At 37.6% G+C, this 13278-nt stretch overlaps 2 protein-coding genes across 2 annotated transcripts; one reads left to right on the top strand and one right to left on the bottom strand.

Moving 5' to 3' along the window:
- The first annotated feature begins 4463 nt into the window (after positions 1–4463).
- On the top strand, positions 4464–5861 carry LOC145675100 (uncharacterized). The gene has a single exon (XM_081745470.1). It carries the CDS (start codon positions 4464–4466, stop codon positions 5859–5861), a length of 1398 nt encoding a protein of 465 aa, XP_081601596.1.
- A 4878-nt stretch (positions 5862–10739) lies between these two features.
- Positions 10740–12809, bottom strand: LOC145675754 (uncharacterized). Its single transcript, XM_081746407.1, has one exon. The coding sequence runs from the start codon at positions 12646–12648 to the stop codon at positions 11155–11157; it is 1494 nt and encodes a 497-aa protein (XP_081602533.1). The 5' UTR covers positions 12649–12809; the 3' UTR covers positions 10740–11154.
- Between the last annotated feature and the right edge of the window lie 469 nt (positions 12810–13278).

The raw sequence follows: 13278 nt of genomic DNA, 5'->3' as shown, positions 1-13278 counted from the left end.
AAAAATTGCCATTTTCTCGAAAACACCATCTTTTAAAATTCTGAAATTTTGTCAGATGGTTCAACTTTACATGAATAATAAACACACCAAATACCAACACCAAATACCATTCTCGACCAATGCTTCATGAATTAACTGCAGCCTTGTCACAGTTAGCAACACTGGGAACAATAAAAGTGCAATTATTTGATGATGTTTGTGGTTCACATTCATTAAATGAAGAATAAAAGGTTTTCTTGACTGTTTTTTTTTATTATTATTATTATTATTTTGATCAAGAAGACTCTCTGAAATAGTAAAATGAGCCTCCCCGTACTCCTACGTTTTCTTAAATCGAAATAATCTGAGGTGGAAATTACGATTACGAAACACACAAATATTAAGTTTACCTGAAATGGCCATCCAATAAATTCTGATGGTCTACTAAAAGCCTGAAGTATTACCTCAGTGATGATTTGGAATGTTGCAGACAAAGTCTCAATTAAGTGCGATGTCATTAGAGGGCTTCCAGTAAGAGATGGTCTCTGACATTTCTTACCACGTGCGGAGGGAAATTGCAGCCGCTAGTTTGGCGGTAGTGTTACCAACCGCGTCAGTCTGTTTTACTCCATTGAAGAAACTGCTACTATAGGTGAAAAGATTCTTTTACTCCCTTCACATATAATATTGTTTCTTCATATGTCCTTTGTTTCTGTTTCTTTTTACATTCTCCGATTTTTTCTTTTCCTTCCTTTTTTTTTTTTTTACTTTCGAATCTAACAGACTTCTATGTGCTGCTCAATAAATAAATAAGTCTAACATATAAAAGGGGCCGCGGTGGCTCAGTGGTAGAGCGTTCACCTCTGGTGCTTGGAGTCCCGGGTTCGATCCCAGCCCCGAGACAAGACGAGAAATGTTTTTCTCGAGAATTGAGACGAGAAAAATTCTTCGAGAATCAAAGCGAGATTTCTAGAAAACTTATGAGACTAGACAAGAAAACGTTATTTTCTAGTCTCTTCTCGACTCGTTTCGTGATTTGGGGCAGCGGTGGCTCAGTGGTAGAGCGTTCACTTCTGGAGCGTTCACTTCTGGTGCATGGGGTTCTGGGTTCAAACCCTGCTCCTGCCAAGTGAACCTTGTGGTGGACAAACACCGTGTGCGTGGGTTTCCTCGGGGTTCTCCCGTTTCCTCCCACTTCTTCATTCCATCATTTCATTAATTTCTCATTATCACAGTCTCCTTTAGCCTAGCCGGCGGCATAACCATGGGACATAAAACTCCAAGATTGATTAGCATATAAATGCGTATATAAGTTTCTTCTGATCGCATCATACAATAACTACTGAACCAATTAAAATGATTCTTGACATCATTATCAACTTTAGGCACCCCACAGCTCATATTATGTTAAATTAATTAAACTGCTAGCGGAAAGGGGGATCATACCTTATACGAAAAATCATATCATGGAATAACTACTGAATGAATTAAAATGATATGTAGCATGATTGTCAACCTTCGGTTTGTATGATATTAAGTTGAATAAATTACACATTTTAAGAGGAGTGGGATTCATACTTTACACACACACACACAAAAAAAAAAAAAAAAAAAAAGATCATGCAATAACTACTGAGCCCAAAAATTAAAATAATACTTGCTTTGATTAAAATGGGGCAGCGGGGATCTTTTTTCCGAAAAAATGGAGAGGTAATATAAAGATAGTAGAAAACTACTGATATTGTTGTCTAATACATAGTTTTCGCGGTCGCTGAGATGAATAGGGACGTCCCCGTCAGTCCAAATTCATTTCCCATTGGCATGTGAGTCAGAAGTGAGGGTAAGAGGAGGTGACATGTAGGGGTAACTGATTGTGAGGTGACTAATGACACATCCAATTAGTGTTGATCACGAAACGAAAAAATGAAATGAAATAAAATCTTTGAGTTTTACTTTCTACGTTTATGCCTGCTAGGCTAAAGAAGACGGTGATGATGAGAAATGAATGAAATGATGAAATGAAGAAAGTGGAAGGAAACGGGAGCACCCCGAGGAAACCCACGTACACGGTGTTTATCCACTACAAAGTTCACTTGGCAGGAGCAGGGTTTGCACCCAGAACCCCATGCACCAGAAGTGAACGCTCTACCACTGAGCCACCGCTGCCCCAAATCACGAAACGAGTCGAGAAGAGACTAGAAAATAACGTTTTCTTGTCTAGTCTCATAAGTTTTCTAGAAATCTCGCTTTGATTCTCGAAGATTTTTTTCTCGTCTCAATTCTCGAGAAAAACATTTCTCGTCTTGTCTCGGTTTGTAAATTTATGTACAATATATCCTGATTTTATTCTTAATTTCATTAGAATCATTCCGTGTCACGAGAGGCCACAAATAGAGAAAATAAATGTGATATTGCAGTGTAATGTGTAATGACATGCGTATATTTAAACATTGATACGCTCTTCATTGTGTTCGTACAATCACTTTATCAATTTATAGTTTTTAATACTATTATTCATATAACACAAAAGCAGTGTTTGGTTTGATTTAATTTGGACTTTAGCGTCCCTTTCAGCAGCAAAGCCATATGAGACGTGTACCCAGAGTTTATTGTGGAATCCGTACCACATGAGCTTCCGCCGGGATCAAATCTGGGTCTCGCACGCCAAAGGCGCATACATTTACCGCTTAGTCACGAGAGAGCTCTAAAGTAGTGTTTGGGGTCTAAGACGGTTTAACTACTGTTGCCTACGAGTCTCAATTCTCGAATTCAAAAAAGTACTTCTCGTCTCGTTATCAACAGTACTCTCGACTCCGTTTAAGTCCAAATTCATTCCCCATTGGCAGGAGAAGCTGACGAGTTGAAAATGGGGGACATTACAGATTTATCATTCCACTTTCATTGTAATGTGTATCCTAAGGAGAAAAGGGTTCAAATACTTTCTATAAACCTATTTGGTTGTGGAATTTCAGCTAGTAAATACATAAATAAATAAATAAATAAATAAATAAATAAATAAATAAATAAATAAATAAATACAGAACAGGGAACACCTCCATCAGGCCTATATATAAAGTCTTAATGCTGTACAATTTGTACAATTAAAAAACTCAAGTTCTGTATACAGTACTTCCTTATTGCGATTCATGTAAAGCTTTACATCCTACGAAGGAAAACCGTATGGGTGCCTATGGCCTCAAGAAAATTAGTTTGCCTGTGTTATCATCAATGGCTACTATGGTTCATGGGCAGAAAAAGGACGGAAGTACCATGGCCTTATTATTAATAAGTTACCATCCTGCCATCTCCTAATGAGACTGAGTGAATCCCTGGAAAATCGTTAGTCAGGCCCTTTGGCTTCGTTGTTGAATTTTTAAAGTAGAATTTAAAAAGCGCTTTTTCGTTGTTTACTGGTGGCATAATGGAAAATGAAAAAGAAATGGCTCCTTTTAATGCATTCATATTTTTAAAACTTTTTCACTCGTCCTTCTTTTGTGGAGTTACACGTCCCGTCAATTGGTTATTGTAGCTTGCGGACAGGGTACCGTCCCTTCATTCCCTGGTCGAACTATGGAAAACATTAGTCAAGATGGCCAGGTTCGAGTATGATTTGAATTCTTCAACTCGAACATTAAGCTTTCCAAATTCACAGCTCCGCTAAGCAAGCGAATTCTATCTTTTTTTTTTTTTTTTTTTAATCGTCATGAACTTTTCTTTCTTCACGAATTCTTCAACCCGAATATCGTCACGGTAAACTTTCCTTCAGAAGTGGAGAAGACGAGGAGAGTGGAAGAAACCTAATGCAGTAGGGGGCTTTTGAAACAATACCAAGCGGCATGTGCTGACCGTTCCTCGATCCCTCAAACTCTGCTGTTGTTCAACTGGCCACTTCGCAGCATTATTCGTTTCACATCCTCTCTTCTTGGCAAGACCTCTCAGCACAGGAAAAAGGGGAAACTTATGAAAATATACTATTTTTTCTTTCTTTTTTTTTAAAGATAACTTTTATTATTGTAATAAATTCACAACGATAATTTGAAAAACAGTTATAATTTGCTACTGACAGATTTCAGCACAATAAAACGTACTGCTATTCAGCTTAGTACGAAGTTATATGATATCTGATCATAGAATTAGTACGTTTACTGTGTCGTTGGCAACACTCGAAAAAAAAGCTGGTTTCTACCCAAAATTCCAAACAGATGTTACAACGTTGCCGGTTTTCAGACCGGTCAATCTCACTGTCATTTATATGTAACTCTTCTAGTTGAGTGAGAAGAAAAAATGATAATGTTAATCCTTTGTTGTTTTTAAGTTAAATATTCAAATATTTATTTTAAGTGGCTGTGCTAGTTAGTGATTATCTGTCAGTGTTTGGTGTGTGATTTGCTATTCTTTCATACTTGCTGGCGTATTTGTATTTACTTGCATTTTCAGTGTATTATCGTGTTTTGTGTTAGTTTTGCCTTCGTTCATATTTTCCAATGGCCTCTAATAGCAAGAAAAGCAAATTCGGCAGAGGTGCTACTTTGAACAGTCAATGTCGTGAGTTGATTTTTAATTTGCGGACATATTTCGAGCAAGAAAGAGACAATGGTGGCCCCTTGATTCCACTTACAAAAGTAGTTGAAAGAGTTGCTGCAGCTCTCAAAATTGGCACAACAACAGTGAAGAGAATAACAAAGTCAAAGTGCCCAAATAATCTCAATGTTCCAACGGTTGAAGTGCTCCGAACGCCTGGGAAGACGCGGCCAAAACCATGTACAAAGACCGCTATGGATGCCTTTCAAAATGACGCGATTCGACGACATATTTATGAATATTATTCAAGAAAGGAATATCCCACCCTACACAGACTCTTATTGTCACTTCAAGATGCTGGATTGTTCGAAGGCAGTAAAAGTAGCCTTAGTTTGATATTGAAAAAACTTGGATTTCGGTGGAAAAAGTTTTCCGGGCGAACTGTTTTGTTGGAGAGAAGTGATATTGTTGCCTCAAGATGTCGTTTCTTACGTGAAATTTTACATGAAAATCTAGAAGATATCGTTTGGTTAGACGAAACTTGGATTAATATTAGGCATACGAGACCAGAGGCTTGGACTGACGATTCTCCGGATGGTACGATGAAGGCCCCAATTGGGAAAGGGGGGCGCCTTATAGTTGTTCATGCGGGGACTGTTAATGGATTTGTGCCGAATGCCATGATGATGTTCCGCTCAAAGAAAACCGGGGATTATCATGAAGAAATGACAGCATTGAAATTCAAGGAATGGTTCCAAGATAAGCTGTTACCCAACATAAAAGAAAATTCTGTTCTGGTTATGGACAATGCTTCATATCATTCTGTACAAGAAAATAGAGCTCCAACAAGCAACTCTAGGAAAGGGGAAATTCTTGATTGGTTGAAGAATAACAACATACAAGAATACAACAGTGATATGAAGCGAGCCGAACTTTTGGAAATTGTCAAACAAAATAAATCACGTCTTATCAAGTACGAAATAGACGAAATTGCGAAATCGCGTGGACACAAAGTAATTCGCCTTCCACCATACCACTGTCATTTTAATTCAATTGAATTGATTTGGGCTCAAATTAAGAACTACGTTGCCGATCAAAACAAAAACTTTACTTTGACTGCCGTAGAAAAGTTAGCTTGCGAGGCAATTGACAACATAACAGCAAAGAACTGGTACGACGTCGTCCAACATACGTGGACAATAATACGTGAAGCCTGGAAGAAAGAGGGGTTACTGGAAGATACCGTTGATCAACTTGTAATTTCCCTGGGAGACAGTGACAGTAGCAGTGAAAACGAGACAGACAAGGACCTGGAGGAATCAGATATATACGAAGATTGTGGTGTGAGTCCGCTTGAATGAAATTAACAAGGTAAGTCTTTAATACCAGTAAGAACTTCTTTCTTTTTAATTGCTTTTACAAATATATATATTACATCGAGCAGCCGTGGCTCAGTGGTAGAGTGTTGGCTTAGCATTGGAGAGGTTGTGGGTTCGAAAGTCGGGGCTAGCCGTTGTCAGTGTTTCTTTCAGAAAAAAAATGTTCCGGGGAGCGTTCTTAATATTCGGAGGGACATATATTATTTTCACACGGTACTATTCCATTTATTATTATATTATAAACATATTATTTTGGTTTGCTCCGGGGGGCACTCTCAGAACTCCGGGGGTCAGTGCCCTCAAACATGTCTGGAAGAAACGCGCCGTTGGGACTGAGTTTCAACGATTTTCCCTTAGGCAAAGATGAAACAATCTCAACTGACAAAAGTCCGTGCCTACATATTTTCTCTTTCTTGTCCGCACCTTTCGTACCCATAAGCATTAGCAGCCAATGTAAATGTTAAAAAAAAAAAAAAAAGAAAAAAAAATACAAGGTACAATTAATGAAAAATCTTGAAATGCTTTTTTCTTTTTATAATAACATAGGTTGTGTTGCGATGGCTATTATCTTTCGTTATCTCCTTGGGTTTTCGCATTTTGGGTATATTATAGTTGCGTATTATACATAAATATTTTTTTTATTCTGTCGTAACAATTTCATAGTCTAGATGATTTGTACCGCCTGTTTGTTTAGGTAAATGTGTTTATTTATGGTATCTTTTTCGCTCGGTCCTTAAGCATTGAGATGTGAGTAGTGGCAACGCCGCTGCGAACTGTCAGAGACTTTCTCTTACTGGAAGACCTTTAGTGATCGAAAAAGGGCAAAAAGTTTAAAAAAAAAAAAAAATCGAAACGTTTTCTTACGCGTTCCAAAGAAATTTACTGACTTTTTAAACAGAACAATCCCAACATAAGAATGGGTCAATCGGAGTGTTAAAGTGGGTCAGTCCGCAACCTGCGAGGGAAGTGTGTATGTGTGTGTGTGTATTGTACAAATTTTAAGTTAGCTGCTACTTCGTTGCTACAAGTCAAAGGTGCAGCCTATATTGAAGCTGTCATGAGTGACCTATTTCCTTTAAGTAGTATGATCCGTAGAAAATGACAAATGTCTTCTTCAAGGATGTGGTGAATGTCCTGGAGTGGAAGGAATAAGTGTGGAGTCTTTAATTATTGATCCTGATGAAAAGTAAAGTGTTACGTATGCCATATGGGAAAACAATAATCTTGTTAAAAAACTGTGCCACTTTCTGTTTTCGTATCGTACATTGCTGGTTTAAATGTAAGAATTGTAATTCATGACTACATCAAGAAAATCCAGAGAGAATTAATTGCTACCGAAAAGCACCGTATAAAATTTCAAGATACAAATTCTAGTTTACTTCATGTGGACTTCGCTGAAAACTTGACTGTTATTCTGCAAAGTGAAATTCAGAGTTATCACCGGAATATGAAACAACTGACAGTTTTGTTGTAATAAACGACGATAAAACAAACGATTCGGCTCTTGTACTCATAGCCATAGACAAGATTCTAAAAATACTCGAATATATTTTATAGAAAAAGGTTTGAATACGTGAAAAAAAGTGTCTACACTTTCCCAAACCGTGTCAGTGATTTCTGATGGTGCTGCATCCCACTTTAAAAATCGCTTTTAGATGTTCGAGATGCAGACAGGTCCGATAAAGCAGTGGTTTTGCAACAGATACACCGTATTAAAACCGCAGAAAAAAATGAAATGAAATCTTTAAGTTTTACGTCCCACGGTTATGCCGGTTAAGCTAAAGAAAACGGGGATTATGAGAAATGAATGAAATGGTGGAATGCAGAAAGTGGGAGGAAACGGGATAACCCCGAGAAAACCCACGAGCACGGTGTTTGTCCACCACAAAGCCCACACGGCGCGAGCTGGGATCGAACCAAGGACCCCAAGCACCGGAGGTGAACGCTCTACCACTGAGCCACCGCGCCCCCACTAAAACCGCAGAAGAATTCATGAGTATAGTGCAAGTACAAAGTCCGGGTATTACTCTCGTTTTGTTGCCTGGAACTGAATTCGACGACTTCCGGAAGAAAAAAAGGGAAAGTATGCGACCGGTAACTGGTATTCAACGAAGTCATCTTTGGCTTTCGGAAAATGGCGTAATTTTTATGGCAGTAACGGGTCACCATGAACTAACTTCATACTTCCCCCAAAATCGAACTTCTGTAATTCAAAGTGTAGATTTAAGAAATCTGCAAAAAGGAACTTTTGTTACATACATATATGTATTATAACCGGTGATGCATAGCAGAAATATTATGAATAAATCATGAATTACGTGAAGTTGAAGTGCTGTTTATGATTCTACATGGACCTTCAGCATTTGTGACTCGACAATGTGCTATGCAGGGGCGGATCCAGGACGAACTTCTGGAAAGGGGGTAATACTGCTACTTAGAGGTACTTTTAAGAGCTTCAAACTCTGAGATCGGTTTTATTTATATAAAATAAAGTTTCTTTCCCCTAGATCCACTCCTGGACGAGTTGTGAGTGAGCCAACACCTATTGGAGCACCTGCACGGTTACATGCTATTAGCGAAGAAGACACCAACCAAGCAAATGTTTGGTCCATGTAAAAAAATAATGAAAAACATCAGTGAAATTTTGTTTCCGAAGACCATTTTAAGTAAGAGAACTTGAAATTTGTGTGTTTCGTAATCGTAATTTCCACCTCAGATTATTTCGGTTTAAGAAAACGAAGGAGTAGGGGGAGGCTCATTTTACTATTTCAGAGAGCCTTCTTGATCAAAATAATTAAAAAAAAAACAGTCAAGAAAACCTTTTATTCTTCATTTAATGAATGTGAACCACAAACATCACCAAATCATTGCACTTTTATTGTTCCCAGTGTTGCTAACTACGACTTCAAAGTTAACGAAACTTCGCTAATTTTAAAAGGCTGCAGTTAATTCATGAAGCATTGGTCGAGAATGGTATTTGGTGTGTTTATTATTCATGTAAAGTTGAACCATCTGACAAAATTTCAAAATTTTAAAAGATGATGTTTTCGAGAAAATGGCGATTTTTGAAAATTTTACAACTTCTCGAATTTTTTGCGACAAAACGGTTGCACACAGAAGCGATACAAACTTTTTTTCGGAAAGCGGGTAGTTAGGACTTACCAACCGTGAAACAGAATTTTAAAATTCGAACCGGAAGTGCTCGAAAAAAATTCGCGAACTTCGACTTTTCAGATAAATTAACGTTCATTTGTTAATTTATGTACAAAAAGATACGCATGCGCAAACCAAACTATAGTAAAATATAGTTTATATATAACCCTATGTACATACCACAACAAGAAATATAACTCTACCTGTCTCCATAGCCAAATGGTGAGGCTCCGAAGTCGACCATTTTCCATGTCTTCTACAATTCATAAGTTGTACTCCCCGTCTTTGATGGCCCATTACTTGGCGGGAAATTTTTTTTCGACAAACAAACAAACAAAAAAAAAAAAATAATCTCTTAAAAACATGTCTAGTTGCTATAAAAAAAGTTTCAACAATATCTGAGATGGTGATGGTACAATTTAAATATATATATATATTTGGCTTAAGTTTAGAGTTGCCCCTCCAGTTTCAAACCTACAAAAAAAGCAGTAGAAAGATTAAAACGTGCAGTTTTATTATACAGATCTATAGTATAAGTAGTAGTAGCAGCAGTAGGAGTAGGGGTAGTAGTAGTAGGAGGAGGAGGAGGAGGAGGAACGGGTTAGAAGCCCCGCAGGGGTTCGTTGGGTTCTGTTCTCGACAGAAAATGGGCATACAGCTGAATCATTAAATCTTCCTAGTCTTGCAAATAGCACCAACTTCCACACATCTTTCCTCGTATTAAACATAACTTCACTACCAAATTTACACATCTAAACATAAGAACTCCAAATCATAATTTCTTACCTCATTTCTCCTGTCAATTTTCCTCATTTTTATGAAAAACGGAGGGGCAACTCTAAACTTAACCCATATATTTGCCTGAGTTGAAATGGAAGGCACCGTTTATTAAGTCGAGCACTATCTCTGTATTTGAAACAGACAGAACTGGAAGGGAAGCTAAATACACGTTTGAATGAGAAGGATTTAGTTTGTAGCAGTCGCTAGATATAGCTGTAATGGGTTTCAGTCGTCACATCACAAAACCGGTCGTACAAGTCATATTCATGTTCGGTTATAGCCACCAGATCAACCATTAAGTTCAACCTTGGTCATACAAGCCACGGTTTCACACGCGAACGGATATTGTTTCTTTACAGATATGATTTAAAATCTTAAAAAGACTTATTCTACCAGCGACTTCGTATTTAAATTCACCATTCTCATATAGATAAAGAACGTGGATGCCTCCATTAAACGACTACTCATATAAAAAGTTGATAGCAACTTCGTACTTTGGGGTAAGTTTATATAAATGTCGTCAGGTATTAATTTTGCATACAAATCTTCCGTTACGCAGATACTGTTGCTAACCCACCTGCTGCAGCGCGGACTCTTCCACTTGTTCTCTGCATAAAGCGAAATAAAAGCAAAGCTAGCTAACTAGCTAGTGCTGACCATGTAGCACAAGTTGATTACTTTCTGCAGCGGGCAACCCTGTGATGTTAATGTAAATTTATCCCCCACTTGTACTAATCTAATAATAAAGTTTTAATAACAGAATACATTCAAACCATTAAGACGATTGAAACACTACCACTATGTTCAGAGGCTTCTACAACAGATTTTGTGATGTGACGTTTAAGTCGTATAGTGCATGTTACTTGCTCCAGCTACAACTCCTTATAATAGTGTCTATCGTAATAATTCTATAAAATCCTTGCATAATTTTGTTTTGAATGCTTTTTAATTACATTCCTAAATGTCCATTACACTTTACAGTGTGTAAAAGAAAATTCACAAACGGAACTCTCAAAAGTCTGTTTTCTTTCCTTCCTTTAAAACAAAACTGCAATACAGGCACACTAATCTCATTTGTAACATTTATCTGTTAACAAAGTCACCTACCTTTTATCACGCCAAGTAAAACAAGCCTCACACAAACAAATTACAACAAATCGTAAATGAAATTTCCACCTAGTGTACACATGGTTTGAGTATTACATATCAGGCTTAACTACTTGCAAAATAATCTTGCAACAACCTACAGTGCCTCTTAAATATGGTGAACATACTATGCTGTACTACAAAACCATGTGTACCTAAACTGGATCTGTCCCTCACACTTTCAAGAACCTATCTGTTAATAATGCCCCTCCTCTATATATCCTTTCAATCTGGTGGGTAATGGTAGCTTTTGTATATTATCAACTCGTATTGTCTGTCTTATCACAAACCGACAAAGATATTGCAAAGATCTCACTTGATTAAAACGGGAAACTGGCTTAGTAAGACGTACAGGGAATGAGGGATAGCCTGGTGATCTAGGTCTAGAATAACAAAACACACCAGACTGAGAAAAGTCCATGGAGTGATTAATCAGATCAACGATACTTGGGAAACCCAAGTCCTGCTCAGGATGAGCATAAAAACTAAATAACCCATAACTATGTTCAATACGTGTATGTAAAGTTTTCCCAGCACTTCGGAAACTTAAACTAAGTAGATAATGGTCAGCAGATGAATCGCGTACAAGGAAAGCACCATCGGGTTGGTTTGCCAATTTTTCTTCCGCTTCCTCTCTCGATATAGGACCCCAATACCATCCATATTTTGACAGTTTAAGTAGTTCACACGTTAAACTTCTTGACTTTGGGTTCGGTGACGACGGATTTTCATCAACGATAGAATATTCGTTCTCTTCCTCCTTGTTTTCTGTCGGAGCACATTCACAAACCGAAACACTATTTGAGGCAACACTATGAGTTTCCCTAATGTTCTTATAATCGTCCCGACTTGTAAACGTTAACGCCTCATCTTCATACACACTTGTATCTGACATACTGTTTTCAACACGGTCCTTGCACTTTAACATGACTGGTACATCCGAATCAATACCACTTACAGAATTCACCTGTTGATAAATTTGGGGTAAGGAAACACTTGTCCTGTTTACGGAAATGTCACTCTTCCTTTCGGGAATATTGTGTCTTACACACGAGGCAGTGTTTTGGCTTTGATTTAGTGTTAACTCCATTGATGAAGATAATTGTACCTGAGAGTCCTTATCGTTATCACAATCATGTTCATGAAGTTTGGTGATGGTTGAACAGCACTTGGGTTGTCTGCATCTTAATATATGAATTGGTGAAGGCATTGGGCACACAGCTCTGGAACCCTTCATTTGCTTTGCTGTTGCACAATTTGGAAGCAGGAAACCATCTTCTGAGACCTCTTCACCTACTGAACGAGTGAAAAAACTGTCACATTTTGCTTCTATATTTCTAAATTTTGACTTGTAGAAACTAATTGTTTTATTTGACTCCGAGGAACATTTTAATCTAACTGAATCATTTGCATTCCTATTCCATTGGAGTTTCCTTTTTATGTTCCTCAAAATACCAAGTTTGTGTTTCGTGGACTTTTCACACGATGCTATTTTAACACAACATTTACTTTTAGTTTTATCACTGTCACTTTCTGCACCATCCGATAATCTCAAACATGAACCGAGAGTTCCTGGTTGGACGTCGCCATTTGCTTTTTCTAGTAGATCACAACAAAAGACACTTCTATTTTCTTCGTTATGCGCAGTATTTCTTCGCCTCAAAGTTTCCTTAATATAATTGAAGTTCATTTTCTGCACAACTCAAAAACACTGTCGTTGTTTCTAAACTAAAAATTTTCTCGTTTTAATACAGAATATGCACACTTCTTGATCATCATCCGTTTGCAAACATTCTATTAACCCCCCACCCAGGTTTCCAAAACCATCGACTTATGCAAGAAGTCGATGCACATACACAGTGTACTGCCTAAAGATCTTAGCAAAAAAGAGGACGACATTTCAAATTCTGGATAGATGACGTTATAGTCAAACAGGAAGGGCTTCATTCCGTAAATCTCTCCTTTACATGGAAAAATGTTTTTATGTATTTTTGCATGAGAAAATCAAATCTTACTTTTTATGTATCACGTACCAATTTTGTGAAAAATTGAAAAGTTTGAAATTTTGTACTGTGAAATTCCGTATTTTTACGGGATGTGATGAAATATGATCAAATTTTGGTTTGGTTATTAGAATTTAGCATACCTTTTTAGCAGCGAGGGTATATGAGACGTGGGCCTACAGTTAAAGGTTGAATTCAAGCATCCGTGTCGCTCAATGTTTTCCAACCGGGAATCAAACGCGAAAACCCGTGCATCAAACACGCACATCCTGCCCACTAGATCAGTGGAGAGGCAGAAATGTACTTCAGATAAAAAT

The sequence above is a fragment of the Thermobia domestica genome, chromosome 18, assembly GCF_964235325.1.
Source record: "Thermobia domestica chromosome 18, izTheDome1.hap1.1, whole genome shotgun sequence".
Lineage (NCBI taxonomy): Eukaryota > Metazoa > Arthropoda > Insecta > Zygentoma > Lepismatidae > Thermobia > Thermobia domestica.
The sequence above is the reverse complement of the archived record's forward strand: the minus strand, read 5'-3'. Positions and strand labels throughout refer to the sequence as shown.

Bases quoted from the DNA above. Each gene is read 5' to 3' on its own strand.
- LOC145675100 (XM_081745470.1), top strand. From the start codon at position 4,464: ATGGCCTCTAATAGCAAGAAAAGCAAATTCGGCAGAGGTGCTACTTTG.
- LOC145675754 (XM_081746407.1), bottom strand. From the start codon at position 12,648: ATGAACTTCAATTATATTAAGGAAACTTTGAGGCGAAGAAATACTGCG.